Source organism: Equus asinus, chromosome X, assembly GCF_041296235.1.
Source record: "Equus asinus isolate D_3611 breed Donkey chromosome X, EquAss-T2T_v2, whole genome shotgun sequence".
In the NCBI taxonomy this organism is placed as follows: Eukaryota; Metazoa; Chordata; class Mammalia; order Perissodactyla; family Equidae; genus Equus; species Equus asinus.
The window spans coordinates 14,090,616-14,105,993 of record NC_091820.1 but is presented as its reverse complement, the minus strand read 5'-3'; the positions used below and the strand labels follow the sequence as shown (position 1 = coordinate 14,105,993).

The 15,378-nt window shown below is 35.4% G+C and overlaps 1 protein-coding gene across 2 annotated transcripts in view; it reads left to right on the top strand.

Annotated features, from left to right (window-relative positions):
• SCML2 (Scm polycomb group protein like 2) overlaps window positions 1-14,451 on the top strand; it is a 92,767-nt gene extending 78,316 nt beyond the window's left edge. For both annotated transcript variants that reach the window (XM_044763939.2, XM_070502569.1), the window contains 6 exons: window positions 976-1,179; window positions 1,906-2,088; window positions 7,096-7,209; window positions 7,877-8,116; window positions 11,447-11,598; window positions 12,710-14,451. In XM_044763939.2, coding sequence (XP_044619874.1) covers window positions 976-1,179; window positions 1,906-2,088; window positions 7,096-7,209; window positions 7,877-8,116; window positions 11,447-11,598; window positions 12,710-12,838 — 1,022 coding nt within the window. In that variant the 3' untranslated portion in view covers window positions 12,839-14,451. The remainder of the gene's footprint in view (window positions 1-975; window positions 1,180-1,905; window positions 2,089-7,095; window positions 7,210-7,876; window positions 8,117-11,446; window positions 11,599-12,709) is intronic.
• The last annotated feature ends 927 nt before the right edge of the window (window positions 14,452-15,378 follow it).

The following is a 15,378-nucleotide window of genomic DNA, read 5'->3' as shown; positions in this document are numbered from 1 at the left end:
GGTTAAGTTTTTAATAGCCGTTTCATTTCTGTGACAGAGTCCACCCTTCCTCTGGCTCTTACCACAAAGTTGAATATCATATATTTTAACATAATGAAAGTGAGAATAGTGAGTTTTTATTGTCCTAAATATAGATTGTGAATATATGAAAATTTTCCAATATAAATTAAATAATGGATAAAAATAATGTATTTGTTGATTTAGGGGGCAGTATATTTTATGTTTGGTAATAATGTACCCTCATATGTTACATTGTATGTTGATTTGTATTTGTTGATTCTCAATGAAGAAGTCTTATGGAAACTTGACATTTGTGTGATTATAGATGATTTTCTTCTAAGTCATATGCTCTTATACTAAGGAAAGTGTTGATTTTTAAATTTTCAGGGAACCTTGGCATGTGTATATAAAGAACATTTTTATTTTCTTAAAATTATTGGAAAAATTTCTCTAGATTGTGAGAACTTACTGTGACATATATCTTAAATTATTTGGTTACCTTAGAAAATATAGTGAAGGTGCAATATTGGTGATTTAAAATAAATTCAATCCATAAAGGAGTGTAGTAGCATGACCAGTTTTGAAAGAAAGTTCTTATACTATTTATATAGTTAAAAAGCAAGAATATTTACTTATCTTTATATCATTTTGTCTAATGTGGGAATGTGGGAAAGAATTGTTTTGTGATGCTACTAAAACTTCCATAGTTTTATTATAGTCAGTTTGGGCAAAATTCTAGAAAACTGAATAAGCATTTGTATTATTTCTTTCCAGGTTTAATATCTTTACACAAATGTGAAAATATATTTACATACCTATTTTTAGGTAGCAGAAATGATTATTGGTATTAACTATATTTAGATTCTCTTTGAGTGAAGTGTGGGTAGCGGGATATAATAATTGATTGTGTAATGTTTGTGTTTCTTTTAACCGATCTCATTGTTTGTTATATCTGTGTACACATTTTTCTTCAAGTGTGTGTCTATGTAAACAAACATGGAAACTCTGGCCCTCACCTGGATCAAAAGAAAATCCAGCAGCTGCCTGACCACTTTGGCCCGGGCCCTGTGAATGTGGTGCTCCGGCGGACCGTGCAGGCCTGTGTGGATTGTGCCTTTCAAAGTAAGACTGTTTTTGGATTCCTTAAGCCAGATCATCGTGGAGGAGAAGTGATAACTGGTATGCTCATCTAATCCTTTATTCAGCTTTCTTTCCAAATTTGATTTTAGGTTTTGAGAACTCGGCAAGGATTTTATATAATACAGATTATTTTGTAATATTTAATCCTTTATTATATTAAAAGATTTATAATATTGCTATAATAGAATATTTTTAATTATTATGTATTTATAGACTTTTATCCCTGGTTTGGAAAGTTTAACTTAGTTTCAAAATAGATAAATAATGTCAGAGTAATACTGTAAATTGAGGTAAAATGTACAGCTCTTTCCTTTTACATGCTCTATTAAGCTTACTATAGACAAAGTACCTTGGTTGATAATATATTCTAATTTTTTTAGAAAACAGACTGATGCTCTAAATAAAAGTATGACTCAAGAAGTGATTAAGAGATAAGATACAGCTGGCTTTCATGATTATATGATCAGATACTACAACATTTGTACCCATGAAATGTTTGGAATAGCAGGAAGTGTTACTGATCAGTGGGTTTCTGTTGTTGTTGTTGTTTACTTTATGAATATTTTTAAATGAGAATGCTTTTATCAGTACAAGCTATTGTGTTTGAATGAGAGGAATTTTTATAATTTAAGATTGTTTCTTTATAAATTACAAAAACCGCAAATCAGACTTATGATACATTTCCTAAATTGATGGCTTTTTTGTTGATGTTGTAGTTCCCATCTTTCTATGATGTGACTTTGGCATCTTTTTCTCCCCCAATAGCCTCCTTTGATGGGGAAACTCATTCCATCCAGCTCCCTCCAGTGAACAGTGCATCATTTGCTCTTCGCTTTCTGGAGACCTTGTGCCACAGCCTGCAGTGTGAGAATCTTTTGAGTAGCCAGCCTTTTAGCTCTTACAGAGGTAATACTAGTACTCCTGCAGAGGGTGATAAAAATAAACCAGGTGAGAGAAAATATAAAATTCTATACCATGCTTCTATTTTATATTACATTTTATAATTAACTTGAGAATCTTGTGTAATTCAGTTTTTCCTTGTGTCCTCCTCAAAGTAAACTTATTAGCCCCAGTGAACTAATTAGACATGTATAATATATAGTTTTTGTGCATTTAAAGTGGGAAAGTAATTTCTTGTTGTATTCATAATGATCTTGAGGGTCAAAACCTGAAAGATATCTCATTGTGGTTTGATTTGCATTTCCCTAATAGCTGATGTTGTTGAGCATCTTTTCATGTGCTTGTTGGTTATTTGTATATCCTCTTTGGAGGAATGTCTGTTCAAATCCTTTGCCCATTTTTAACCAGATTCTTTATCCTTTGATTATATAGAAATATATATTTATTATACACATATGTATTTGTATTTGTTATATATAAAGAGTTCTTTATACATTCTAGATACAAGTTCTACATCAGATATATGCTTTGCATATATTTCCCCAGTTCTGTAGTTTGTCTTTTTACTTTCTTGATCATGTTCTTTGAAGCACAAAAATTTTTAATTTTGATGGAATTCAATTTATCTGTTTTTTCTTTTATTTCTTGTACTTTTGGTGTCACATCTAAGAAAACATTGCTTAATACAAATTCACAAAGATTTACTCCTATGTTTTCTCCTAAGAATTTTGTAGTTTCAGCTATTATATTTAGGTCGTTGATCTATTTTGAATTAATTTTTCTGTATGTTGTGAGGTAGGGGTCCAATTTCATTCTTTCACATGTGGATATCTAGTTGTCCCAGCACCATTTGTTGAAAAGACTGCTCTTTTCCTATTGACTTGTCTTGGTACCCTTGTCAAAAATCAGTTGACTATGAATATATGGGTTTATTTCTGGACTTTTCAATTCTATTTCATTGATGTATATGTCTATCTTCATGGCAGTACCACACTATCTTGAGTCCCGTAGCTTTTTGTAGTAAGTTTTGAAGTTGGGAAGTATGAGTTTTCCAACTTTGTTCTCCTTTTTCAAGATTGTTTTGGCTATTCTGGTTCCCCTGCATTTGCACATAAACTTTTAGGATCAGTTCGTCAGTTTCTGCAAAGAAGCCAGCTGAGATTTTAATAGGGATTGTGTTGAATCTGTCGATCAGTTTGGGGATTTATTGCCATCTTAACAATATTGAGGCTTCCAGCCCATTAACATGGGATGTTTTTCCATTTATTAAGGTCTTCTTTAATTTATTTCACAATGTTTTGCAGTTTTCAGAGAACACATCTGGCGCTTCCTTTAATAAATTCATCCCTAAACATTTCATTCTTCTTAATGCTATTGTAAATGGAATCATTTTAATTTAGTTTTTGGATTGTTCATTGCAAGTATATAGAAATACAATTAATTTTTATATATTAATCTCGTATTCTATAATCTTGCTGAATTCATTTATTAGTTCTTATTGGGATTTTTGTATGTGTGTGCATTCCTTAGGATTTTCTTAAAGTCTATTTTCTCTGATATTAGTATAGCTATTGTAGTTCTCTTATAAGTAGTGTTTGTATGGTATATTTTTTTCCATCTGTTTACTTTCAACCTATTTGTGTATTTGAATTTAAAGTGTGTCTTTTGTGGTAAGTATGTAATTGGAAATTTTTTTTCAGTCCATCATTCTGCCAATCTGATGTTTTAGTGGAGTATTTATTTCATGTACATTTAATATAATTGCTGATAAGGTAGGATTTATATCTATCATTTTGCTATTTTCTGTATCTTACATTTTTTTGTCTTCTTTTCCTCTATTGCTGCCTTCTTTTGTTTTAAACAGATCTTTTCTTGAATACCATTCTGATTCCCTTGTTGTTCCTTTTACTATGGTTTTTGAGTTGTTTTCGTAGTATTTACCTTGGGGATTACAATTTACATCTTAATTTAAAACATTCCAGTTTAAATTAATACCAGCTTAATTTTTTTTTTTTTTGAGGAAGATAAGCCCTGAGCTAACATCTGCTGCCAATCCTCTTTTTGCTGAGGAAGACTGGCCCTAAGCTAACACCTGTGCCCATCTTCCTCTAGTTTATATGTGGGACGCCTACCATAGCATGACTTGCCAAACGGTGCCATGTCCGCACCCGGGATCTGAACTGGTGAACCCCGGGCCACTGAAGCAGAACGTGTGCACTTAACTGCTGTGCCACCAGGCCGGCCCCCCGGCTTAATTTTAATGTTATACAAAAGCTTTGCTCTAGTATAGTTCTGTTCCCTGCCCCCTTCTTTGTGTTATTATTGTCATACATATTATATTTTATATATTTTAAGCCCCTAAATACAATTTTATAATTATTACTTTATGTAGTTGTCTTTTAAATGAGAAAGGAGAAGAAAAGAATTATAAACACAAATATATTTACTGGTACTGTTTATTTTTTTATGTGGATTTGAGTAACTGTTTAGTGTCCTTTCATTTCAACTTGAAGGAGTTCCTTTAGTATTTCTTGTAGGATAGCTCTGGAAGTGAGGAATTCTCTGTTTTTGCTTATGGAGAATTTGCTATTTTCTACTTCATTTTTTAAAGGTTAGTTTTGCTAACTTGTTCTACCATATTTTTGTTTCAGCAGTTTGAATATATCATCTCACTTCTAGCCTCTAGTTTCTGATGAGAAGTCAGTTGCTAATCTAACTGAGGATCCCTTGTATGTAATGATTTGCTTTTCTCTTGCTGATTTCAAGATTGTCTTTGTCTTTTGCTTTTGACAGTTTGACTGTTTTTCCTAGGTGTAGAAATCTTTGAGTTTATCCTCATTGGAGATTGTTGAGCTTTTCAGATATGCAGATTAACATTTTTCATCAGATTTGGGAAGCTTTAGCCATTATTTCTTCAAATATTCTTTCTACCCCTTTCTCTGTTTCCTCTCCTTCTGGTACTCTCCCATTTATGTGTATTTTGGTATGTTTGATGTTGTCCCACAGGTCTCTGAGGTCTGTTCATTTTTCCTCATTCTTTTTTCTTTCTGTTCCTCAGACTATATAATCTCAGTTGACTTTCTTTAAATTTGATTCTTTCTTCTGCTAGTTCAAATCTGTTGAGCCCCTCTGGTGAATTGTTCATTTCATTTATTATACTTTTCAAGTCTTGAATTTATATTTGATTCTTTTTTGTAATTTTTATCACTTTATTGATAGTCTCTGTTTGCTGTGACATTGTTCTCATCCTTGCCTTTAGTTCTTTAGACATAGTGTCTCCTAATTTTTTAATTGAAAACTGGGCATCTTAAAATAATATAATACAGCAGCTCTGGAAATCAGATTCTCTCCTCCTCCCTAGGGTTTATTGTTGTTGCTGTTGCTGTTTGTTTATTTAGTGATTTTTCTGGACTAATTTAATGACTTTTCCTGGGCTGGTTTTGTCATATATGGCCACTGAAGTCTCCTCAGTTAGCTTAGTGGTCAGCTAATGATTGGACAGGGATTCCATTAAATGCCTGGAACCAGTATGTCCCCGTGCCTTTGCCACGGATTTCTCTGTGTGTTGGAACCTCACCTTGAACACTCCAGGAGGCAGATTACAAGTCTACTTTGTGCATAGCCTTAAGGTCAGCAGGAAGTGAAAGATTAGAGACAATATTAGGGAAGCTAAAATGCCATAGAATTTGCTGTTCTTTCTGAGATTCAGCCATTTTTCTTGAATAACACTTCTTGGATTGTTGTAAGCCTTTAGTTAATGTCCAGAGTCTTGAAAAAGTTAATTTTGCCAGTGTTTTCATTTTTTTTTAATGGAGGAGTGGATTTTTGGAGGTCCTTAATCAGTCATCCTGGAAGTGCCTCTCTATAATGAATTTTAAAATACTTTGTAAATTACCTGGGTTTTTCTAGTTATCTCTGCAGGAAAAGTTTCATGCCTGAGCTTACTACGATACCTAGACGCAGAAGTCAAGAGTCAATTTTATGTTTGTATCAGCCTCAGATAGTAGACCATACACCAGCTTCATAAACTTTTCGTAAAGAAAGCATTAGAATATTACAAGTAAAAGATAAGTAAAGACTTTTCTGATCTTGCTAAGATTTTGAGGTAAACAAATATCTATGGAAAACTGTACTTTAGTATTCGAATTTTCTGTATCATTAAATGGATATAAAAAAAGTTAATTATTTCTTTCCTTAGAGTTTAAATATCCTAAATGTAGCAATATTTGTCATTCACTGAAATTTGTTTTGCCTGTTGGTTTTGTAGTCCATGATTAAAAATAAATCAAGTGGTAAGAGCTCTCTTAGACTCATTAGTAATCATTCAGTAACTCGGTGGCTGAAGATTGCTCATCAGATGATTTTGAGAGGCGTGCCTGGCCCCTAGCCATTTTGAACCAGATGAGTTTGACTTTGGTACTTTCTCATTGCAGTCTTTCTTCTTTCTAGAGGTCTATTATGAGACTTTTTAGGTTTCTATTATACTTTATTTTTTCTTTTATTTGGAGGTTAAATGAAGATATTGATTGATATTTAGAGTGTAATTGATAATTTGAGATGTCTTTACTTTCAGGATCATGTCTTAAAGAGTGATCCTTTAGGTAGAAATGCATTTGGTTAAATGATAAGTGGTAGAGTTGTTGTAAGGGTAGCCCTAGGCCAAGATTGTGGCCTATAAAATGGAGTGTTTATTGTACCCTATCTTCTCCTTAAGTTCTCTGAATTCATAACTTTTCTTGCTCATGGAAGCAATTTTTCCACGCCTTTTTAGACACATTATAATAGGTTGCCTGACTGCTTCCTGAGATATTTAGAGAAATGTGATGGCCCTAGAGTAAATGAAGCCTAGATATAATGCATTTAACTCTTGAATGTGATGTCACTGAATTGTTTAATAGGATGAAGTGAACACGTTGTTCATAAACAATCAGTTGATAAATTTTTGACAAAGTTATAGTAGGCAAATGATTTAGAAACAAGTCTTTTTACTGATGATATGAAAATGCTTGAGCATATTAATTAGTTATGACAGCCACCTTTGTTTTTTGAACACAGTGGAAGAAGACATAACAGAAAAGCAAAGCACCAAACGACCTTCTCAGGAACTTCTACCTTATGTAGTTCCTCTCTCTCCTAAGTTGCCCAAAACAATTGTGCATGCCTCTAAAGGTAAATAGTATTTACACATCCCGGGATTGGGAAGAAAAGTAACTCTGCTACGATTTATGTATGCTCTTGAGTGCTGGGGGTGTGGATAGAGGGAGTGTATTTGCCCAAATGAGTTTGGCAATTAGTCTACTATTTTGGCAGCTTTGTTGAGCACTTCATTCCCTTCAGAAGTGCAAAGTTGTCCTTTCTCCTTAGATTAAAAAGAAACAATTATAGTAACATTTTCTATTCAGCTTTGTATTGCTAAAAGCTGATAGAGGAATAGAAAAACTTAGTACCTTTCTCCAGTGAAAGTTTTAAGTGCCCAAGTAGTAAGCAAATGTTAGAAACCAACTGTGTGATCGTATTATAACAAATAGTTGTAAAGAACTACATTCCTAAAAATGAATGCTTTAGTGAGGTGTTCACAGCCTTGGTGGCAAGACTGGCAAGGGATAGTTGCCATGAGAAATATAGGTGATGATATAGAATCAGTTTGGATTTCAGGACAGTGTCCATTACTATAAACGCCAAGAAGGGGATGGCCATATACTTTGTGTTAGAGGTTTGTGGTTCAGTATAGCATGGCTTAAATGAACTGTTGTTGGAGATTAGAGATTTTTGACCTTTTGTAGTATTTGAGCTATAAGTCTGTTGAGGATAATTGTCTTTGTCTTTTTTCTTGTAGAAGGGGGAGATGGCATGCCCCAAGAGGAGAAGCTTCCTGAAGATTCCAAGAATTCATCACCTAATCCAGCAAGTTCTTTGAGTCCTGCCAGCGGAAATCCTATAAGCCCTCATACCACAGTCACCAGGAATTTTTCTCAAAGTGTGCCAGGCACCTCAAGTTCAGCATTCATAGGGACCAAATCACCTCCCAAGAGCAGTCCCCCTGAAGTTACATTCCAAATGGAGAAGAAAAGTGAAGGTATATACAAAAGCAGTGATTCTCAACCAATGTGTTTGTCTTTCCCCTTAAGGTTTCCATGCCCAACAACATCCCCTGAGAGTGTATCACATTGGAGAGAGTGCCAAAATTGAGGAGGTCAAGTCCTCCCCTTCACGTCACTGTCAGGGCCAAGCCGCTACAGATGCTCCAATCCTCATGGCATCATAGAACTCTCTCTGGGGATCTGGATCACTGACCATGTGTCTGATAGAGACTTCTCAGATTAGTGGTTCTTGATCCATTATAATTTTCATTTCCTTGGGTACTGTCTGGACCCACAAATCTCTCTTGATTCTGAGGCCTGGAAAGATGCACTCCTGCTCCTTTCTGATGTACTCTCTTCCTTGTCTCTTTCGAGACCTTTCCTGGCCCCAGCCTGTGTGTGGCTCCAAGATCTGGGCTCTGGCATCCTGTTGCTACATCCATTTCCCCATTCTCCATACCCTCAATCATTCCCTCAGACCCACCAGGAGGACATGACGTGTAAACAGGACAACATCCTGTTGCCATTTGGAAAGAGCCAGAATGGCCTTCCATGTGCAAAGATAGCTACTACCCTATACCCTTTTAAGGATTAAGGGTGTCGGGGGAGGGAGGAGCAAGGTGAGGGTAGGAATAAGTATTTGTCCTTTTTCTCTAGGTAGGCATCTAGGCAAGGTTGAGAAGTCATGGAAGTAGGAACCAACTAACTCCTTTGCCTTTCATCATGGGTATTATCTACGGGCAACTGCACTACACACAGGCTGTGACACATTTAATGCCATTACCCCCATCTCCCACCCTGTGTAGATTGTCTGCTTTTAGAGTGACATTGTTTGCAGAGAGTCTGAAATAGTTGCTTATGCCATAACGGGGTAGTGTACCCTGAAGTTTTAGGTATTTTCACAAAATATGAGCTTTTGACGACAGGCCTTCTCAGTAAGAGGCTCTAAAAGGTTACCTCCAATGCTGAATGTCTCACTTCCAAATGTATGGTTAACACTACCATACCAAAGTAGCCTGTATTTGGGCTTGAGAAGGCTAGCTTCTCGTCTTCCTAGGAGCAGAAAGACTAATAGTAATAGAAATCGTCATCATCTTCATCACTATTTGATATTACATGCCAGGCACGTAATATTTTACATCACCTTATATATTATATCTTTACAAGAATTCCTTGAGATGTCCGTGCTGGTAAACATTTCCAGGTGAGAAATCTGAGAAGCCGTTTGACTAAGGTCCCCCAGCTAGAAAGTGACTGGGCCAGTCCTTGAAGCCAGGTATTCTGGCTCCAGGGCTGTACTCTTAACCCCTGTGCTGCCTGCATCTCCAGAGAATAGGTAAGCATTTCACTTGGAAACTGTCTAGAGATGTCATTACTATTATTTTCTTTAAGATATTGGAACTCTTACTTAAAGGTGAGTCCATCCCTGATTGCTAGTGATGCTCACACAACCTCCTGCCCTGCCCCGTTATTTGAATGAAACAAATTATGATTTTTATTACAGGAAAGAAATCTAATAATCCCATTAGGGATAAAGTCAAATTATTTCAGAAATATTTATTGATATCCTAGCATGTATAAGACAAAGTCATTCAGGAAAAAAGCATGCCTGGACTTTATTTTTCATGTAATTAGTTTTTTCATGTAATTATTTGAATAACACTAATGTAGTGTTTGCAACCTTCTCTGATTGTTTTGATGATATGGGCCCAATTAAATTATTTTTCCATAGGAGATTAAAAATAGATTATATTATGATTGTTTTATTTTTAATATAAAATTATAGTTTCATATCAGAAATCATATCTTTAAATACAGTTTATCTGTAAAACTAGTTACGTGTTATTCAAGATATAGCTATACCAGATTCTGATGGCAAAAGCCAGAAATCCTACAAAAACATAATTTAGAAGTATGATTAACCTTGCCAATAATTTAAGGTTAAATTGAGTCTTTCTTGGGTTAAAGGAGAAGACTTTTCTGTGTAAATTGTCTAAATTAGAATGCCTTGAGCATGGCAGGGTCTACATCACCGTCACTTTTACTTGGGGTAAAAGTCTTTACTTGATACAGCAGCATTTCTTGGTAGATGTGACCAACATTTTTATCTCAGACAACTGGAAAGGAGGCTGTATTTTAGTAAATACTTCTTATTTCACATCAAAGTTGCAATCTTAGAAAAGAAAATAAAATTCTGATCTACACACAAAAAATTGACCATTGTGAGTTCTTTTATCTTCTGTTTTACTTTACCCTTTCCCTGGGTAAATACTCACAATGCCCCTATAATGGCCAGAGCCCAGATGATAGGAAAGAAAAAGTACACCTTTGGCTGATTCACACACAAAAAGATCAAATGTGTTGATGGTCCTTGGCTAGAGAAACAGATCTTCCTAGCAAATCACGAAACTCACTTCTGTTATTACACACTAACTTTAGAGAGTCGAGCGCTCTGGTTGAATAAATGAATACTTGTCTGGACACAAAGAAATTTCAGCACAACTTAGTGAACAGTACAGATAAAACTTTTGAAGTCTGGGCACTTAAACTGTTTCGTGTCTCGGTTATTTCTTTTTTAAACTTACAAACCTTCAACCAAAATATCTATTACTGTGCAATTAAATTTGAAAAAGTATTCGGTGTAATGTTAAAGTTACTTCTGACCTAGCTAAGCAGAAAATAATCTTGTTTTCTTCAAAATGCAGATAAGCATCTGAGCCTGAGAGGAATTTAAAGAATAAAATAATGCTAAAAATATCCATATTGAATATAGGAGAGAGATTCGGGAAAAGGACTAATTTGGTTCTCTAAGATGAGGGGGTTATTGAAATTCGTTGGTTAAAGTGAGTAAATTTAAGCAATTATAAAACTGTAAACACTTTTCATTGTGTTTAGCTAATGAAATAAGTAGACAGACCAAGAGTAGAGAGATTGAGAGAAATTCATTGAAATACTTAAAGTAAGAGAGTAATAGGTTAGTGTAGATTAACTTAACGTAACCCAGGTAATGGATCTTTTTCTGCATTTGCCTGTGGCCAAAGAGGCCTCCAGTTGCTCGGTCTGTTGTGTGATCTTTGAAGCTTTATGGTGACTTCTGAAACTGCTTTTGTTGTTCGGGGGAGGTCAGATGGGATGCTCTTGGGTAGCCATCCTCAAGTCATCTTCATCTAGGCTTTCACTGGATTTTACACTTGGAGTCCTGGGTCCTTGCCGGGGTACTTAACGGAAGGTTCCAGGAATGAGACCATTACTCCCTACCTAACATCTCTTCTTTCAGGATAATGATCAGGTCAAGTATGATTTGTCTTTTTTCCCCCCCATTGAAGCTCCAAGTTATATAGCTGTACCTGACCCCAGTGTCCTGAAACAAGGCTTCTCTAAGGACCCTTCAACCTGGTCTGTGGATGAAGTGATACAGTTTATGAAACATAAAGATCCTCACATATCAAGCCCCCTCGCCGACCTCTTCAGGCAACATGTAATGTATCTTTTGATCCAGTTTTCCTGCCGTAATGCCTTTGAATGACCTCTGTGCAGGCCCTTCAGATGGATACTGATTAGTGTGGTTGGTGGGGGAACCCTATCAACTGATTTTTCCCTATGTGAGAAAGGTTACTTACTTTGCTCAAAATTAGATCCTTAGATGGTAGAGGGTGGATCTGTGCTTTAAATGGGTACCCAGGTACCTAGAATGCTACAGATCTTCAAGTTCTCAAGAGAAGATGATTCGGCATGGCCAGTCTCAGGTGTCTTCTCCTTTGTAAGGACAGGGACAAGGATCCTCCTCCCCACCTGCTCCCTGCTCGGCCCCAGGACCGCGAGTAGGAGGGGATGACCACAAGCTGTGACAGGGTGTCTTCCTTGTTATGATGCCCAATGAATCCAGCAACTGTATAAGATTAAGTGCAGCTATATTTTGAATAGGAACTGATGAATGTCAAATAATATGCTTCCACAACATAAATTGGTTGATTAAGGAAATAAAGAATTTTAGGAGGATGCCTTGTGTCTATTAAGTAATATATTTATACTCTTTTCTAGTAAATCAGATTAATGACCAAATACCTGATGATACTTTTCAATATTGTAAGAAAATCAGTAATTAGTTTTAGCATCTCATTAGCTTCAGACAACTAACTGATGAGCTTTCAACATCAAGACCACACTGTATAGCACATTTATAGTTTGCACTGATGCTGACATAATCATATTCCCAGCCTTTCTGAGAACGTTAATGACCATCTGAAATTCATTTCTACCATTCATAATTTTCCACCCTTTTTCATAATTATGTAGTATTTTATTCAACACACAGTATTTACAATCAGATAGTTTGATGCTTAGGCCATTTTTCAAAGATAATGCATTAAATTTCCTTATTCTCAAAATTTGAAGTGAATTTAGAAATTATCAGATGATGTTTCACTGTACAAATTGTATTTTTAATAGTTTTCAGGAAGTCATGCATATTCAGAGAATATATATCAAGAATGTACAGCTGCTCTCTATTTTAAATGTTCTTATATATAAATAACTTGTGGCAAAATATGAAAGCATTATGAATTATTATAATTTCTTTCTCTCTGTAGGAGATTGATGGGAAGGCTCTTCTACTACTCAAAAGTGATGTGATGATGAAGTATATGGGGCTGAAGCTGGGGCCAGCATTAAAGTTATGTTACTACATTGAAAAACTTAAAGAAGGAAAATATAGTTAAAAAAATGTGTAAGTTTAGATTGGTCATAATTCTCAGTTGTTCTGATAACTTTTTAATTTAAAAGTATTCTTACTCTCTCAGCAGTTTTTATTTTGTAGACACTTCCTCTAAAAATGTGTTCTATCCACAATTGCAGAACTACATTACAGTCCATTTACTTCCTTAAAGACCATTTAATGTGTTAGTATTAGCTTATTCAAATTGACAGTTCTTTGTCTTATTATCTTACATTTACAGTTTATTATTTTATTGTACATTCTACAAATATACTTCATGTAGGAAACAGAGAAACGCCTTTAATTTTGGTTAATGTTTATATATATAGAACCAAAACAGCTAAATCCCAAAGGGGCAAGTATCAGGGACTGACAGGTTCTCTAATGAAATCCAGGAGAAATTTTCCTTAGAAGAGACTTTAAAGATGCAACTATAGATATCATCTTTCTCAAATATTTTATGTCTGTTACTGCAATGTTCTATTCATGTTCTACCAATTTCCAGAAAGGGAATAGCCATATAAATTATTTTCCTTTCGTTATTATTTCTCTGTATGTTGTATTTGTTCATATTTAAAGAAAAAAAAGCAAGCTTATAAACTTTCATAAAATGTTCTTATCAGTTTTTGATAAATTTCAAACAATTATAGGATAGATAGAATAGTTGTTTTATGCAGGAAATATTATACTACAAGGGTGGTTTGGATGGAGGCTGATTAAAGTTTTTTCAATAAAATACATATTATTTTAAAACTCTACATATTTTCACTGAGCTTAGACATTTATTGAGGCATTCATTTCTTACATCTCTATATGAAGACACCTGTGCCCAAATTTTTAAAAGATATATATTTTATTGTCTGTGTTTATTCCTCATATGGATACTATACCATATTTATATATTATTCTATACCTGTAGGTATACAAACAAGTAAATCTGTTCTTTTTGAATTTAATATGGCACTTTGCACCACCACAGAGGTAATAATGAACTATTTATATAGTTAGATGTTTTTATTCTGTAAAAAATAAGTGCATCATTTGGTATCACTAGTACCTCTCAGCTTAGTCTTCAGGGGATAAGAAACAATCCATAGATTGGTTTCCATACAGGGAAGAGCTCTGTCCTATGCAATGTTTGTAGTTAATTTGATTAGTTCTGAGCCATTTATTCTGCTAAATTTTGGAAGATGCATTAATTCCAACTTAATCATTTTGGGCTTTATTTTTAAAGTTAGAACTTTCAAGGGGAAATGGTGCTATATGTTTATTGTTATTACTTTGGTGTAATGTTTATAAGCTATGAGAATCTGCTAAAAGTATTAGCCATTTGCTGTAAATGCCAATAAAATATACACCAGGGGCAAGAATGTACATTTTTTTTAGAAAACCAAATGTACTTTATACAATAATTCAACTATTTAAAGGGTGGTTTCATTTATGTTACTCCTTTTGTGTTATAAGACAAAATTCTAATTTAAACTTGGTCTTCTTTCAAATTGTTTGTGTGAAGATGCTGTGCCCAGTTGAACAGTCCTCAGGTGTTTGTATGAATACTATGTTCTACATAAGTTCTCAGATTTTAAACTATAATAAAGTTAAATAACCGCAACAATTAATGTCAAAGCCTCAGATTTGATTTTACTTGATTTTATTGTTACACGAGAAGCTAGACTGGGTTTTGGAACTGGATCTTTTGTGCAACACCCTCTCTCCCAGTTTTCCTCTTGTTGAAGTGCTGCAGATAAAGTATCTGCAAGGTCAGGGTGTTTTGGGAGGCTCCATGATGTCTTAGGACACCCTAGGCTGTTGGCACTAATAGACCCAAAATATATTGTGTCTCAAATACAGTAGAAGGGTATTTCTTGCTCACAATCCAAAGCAGATGTCCCACTTCCCTGTGGTGATCTGGGGACCCAGGCTCCTTCCATCTTGTCCCTCCACTTTCCTCTAGGGCCTTGGGATCCTCTGATTCCAGGTGGCAGGGGAAATGGCACACATCACTTCTGTTCCCATTCCATTGACTGAGGCTCAGTCACGTGGCCACACCAGACTGTAACGGTGGCCAGAAAAGTAGTCTGTGGGTCCAGGAAGACAAGAAAATGGATCTTTGGGAAACAGCAGTCTTGATCATACATGGTGATCCTAATAGCAAAACATAGCACGTTAATACCTCCTTGAAATGTCGATTTCCCTTTTATTCTCCATCCCCCCATTACATTCAACACACGTGGCTGCTCTAATCCTCCCTCCCTGCTTTATTTCTCCACAGCACTTAAACTTGGGGTTGGTTGTATTATTGTTCCCAATCCTTGACTCTTCTCTTCCCTTCCGTGTCAAAGCATCTTGCTTCCCCTCCATTGCCAAGGGACTTGCAGTTCCTCCTTGAAGGCAAAATCTACTCCCCACCCCTTTTTGGCCCTGAACCCTGCTTGGGCCAACAGGACGTAAGAGGACCTGGAACACATCACATCCCAGCAGAAGCTTTACAGTGGCTTCTTGAGCATCTCTCTCTCATTTGTTCCCCTCTGCTATGAGCACGGA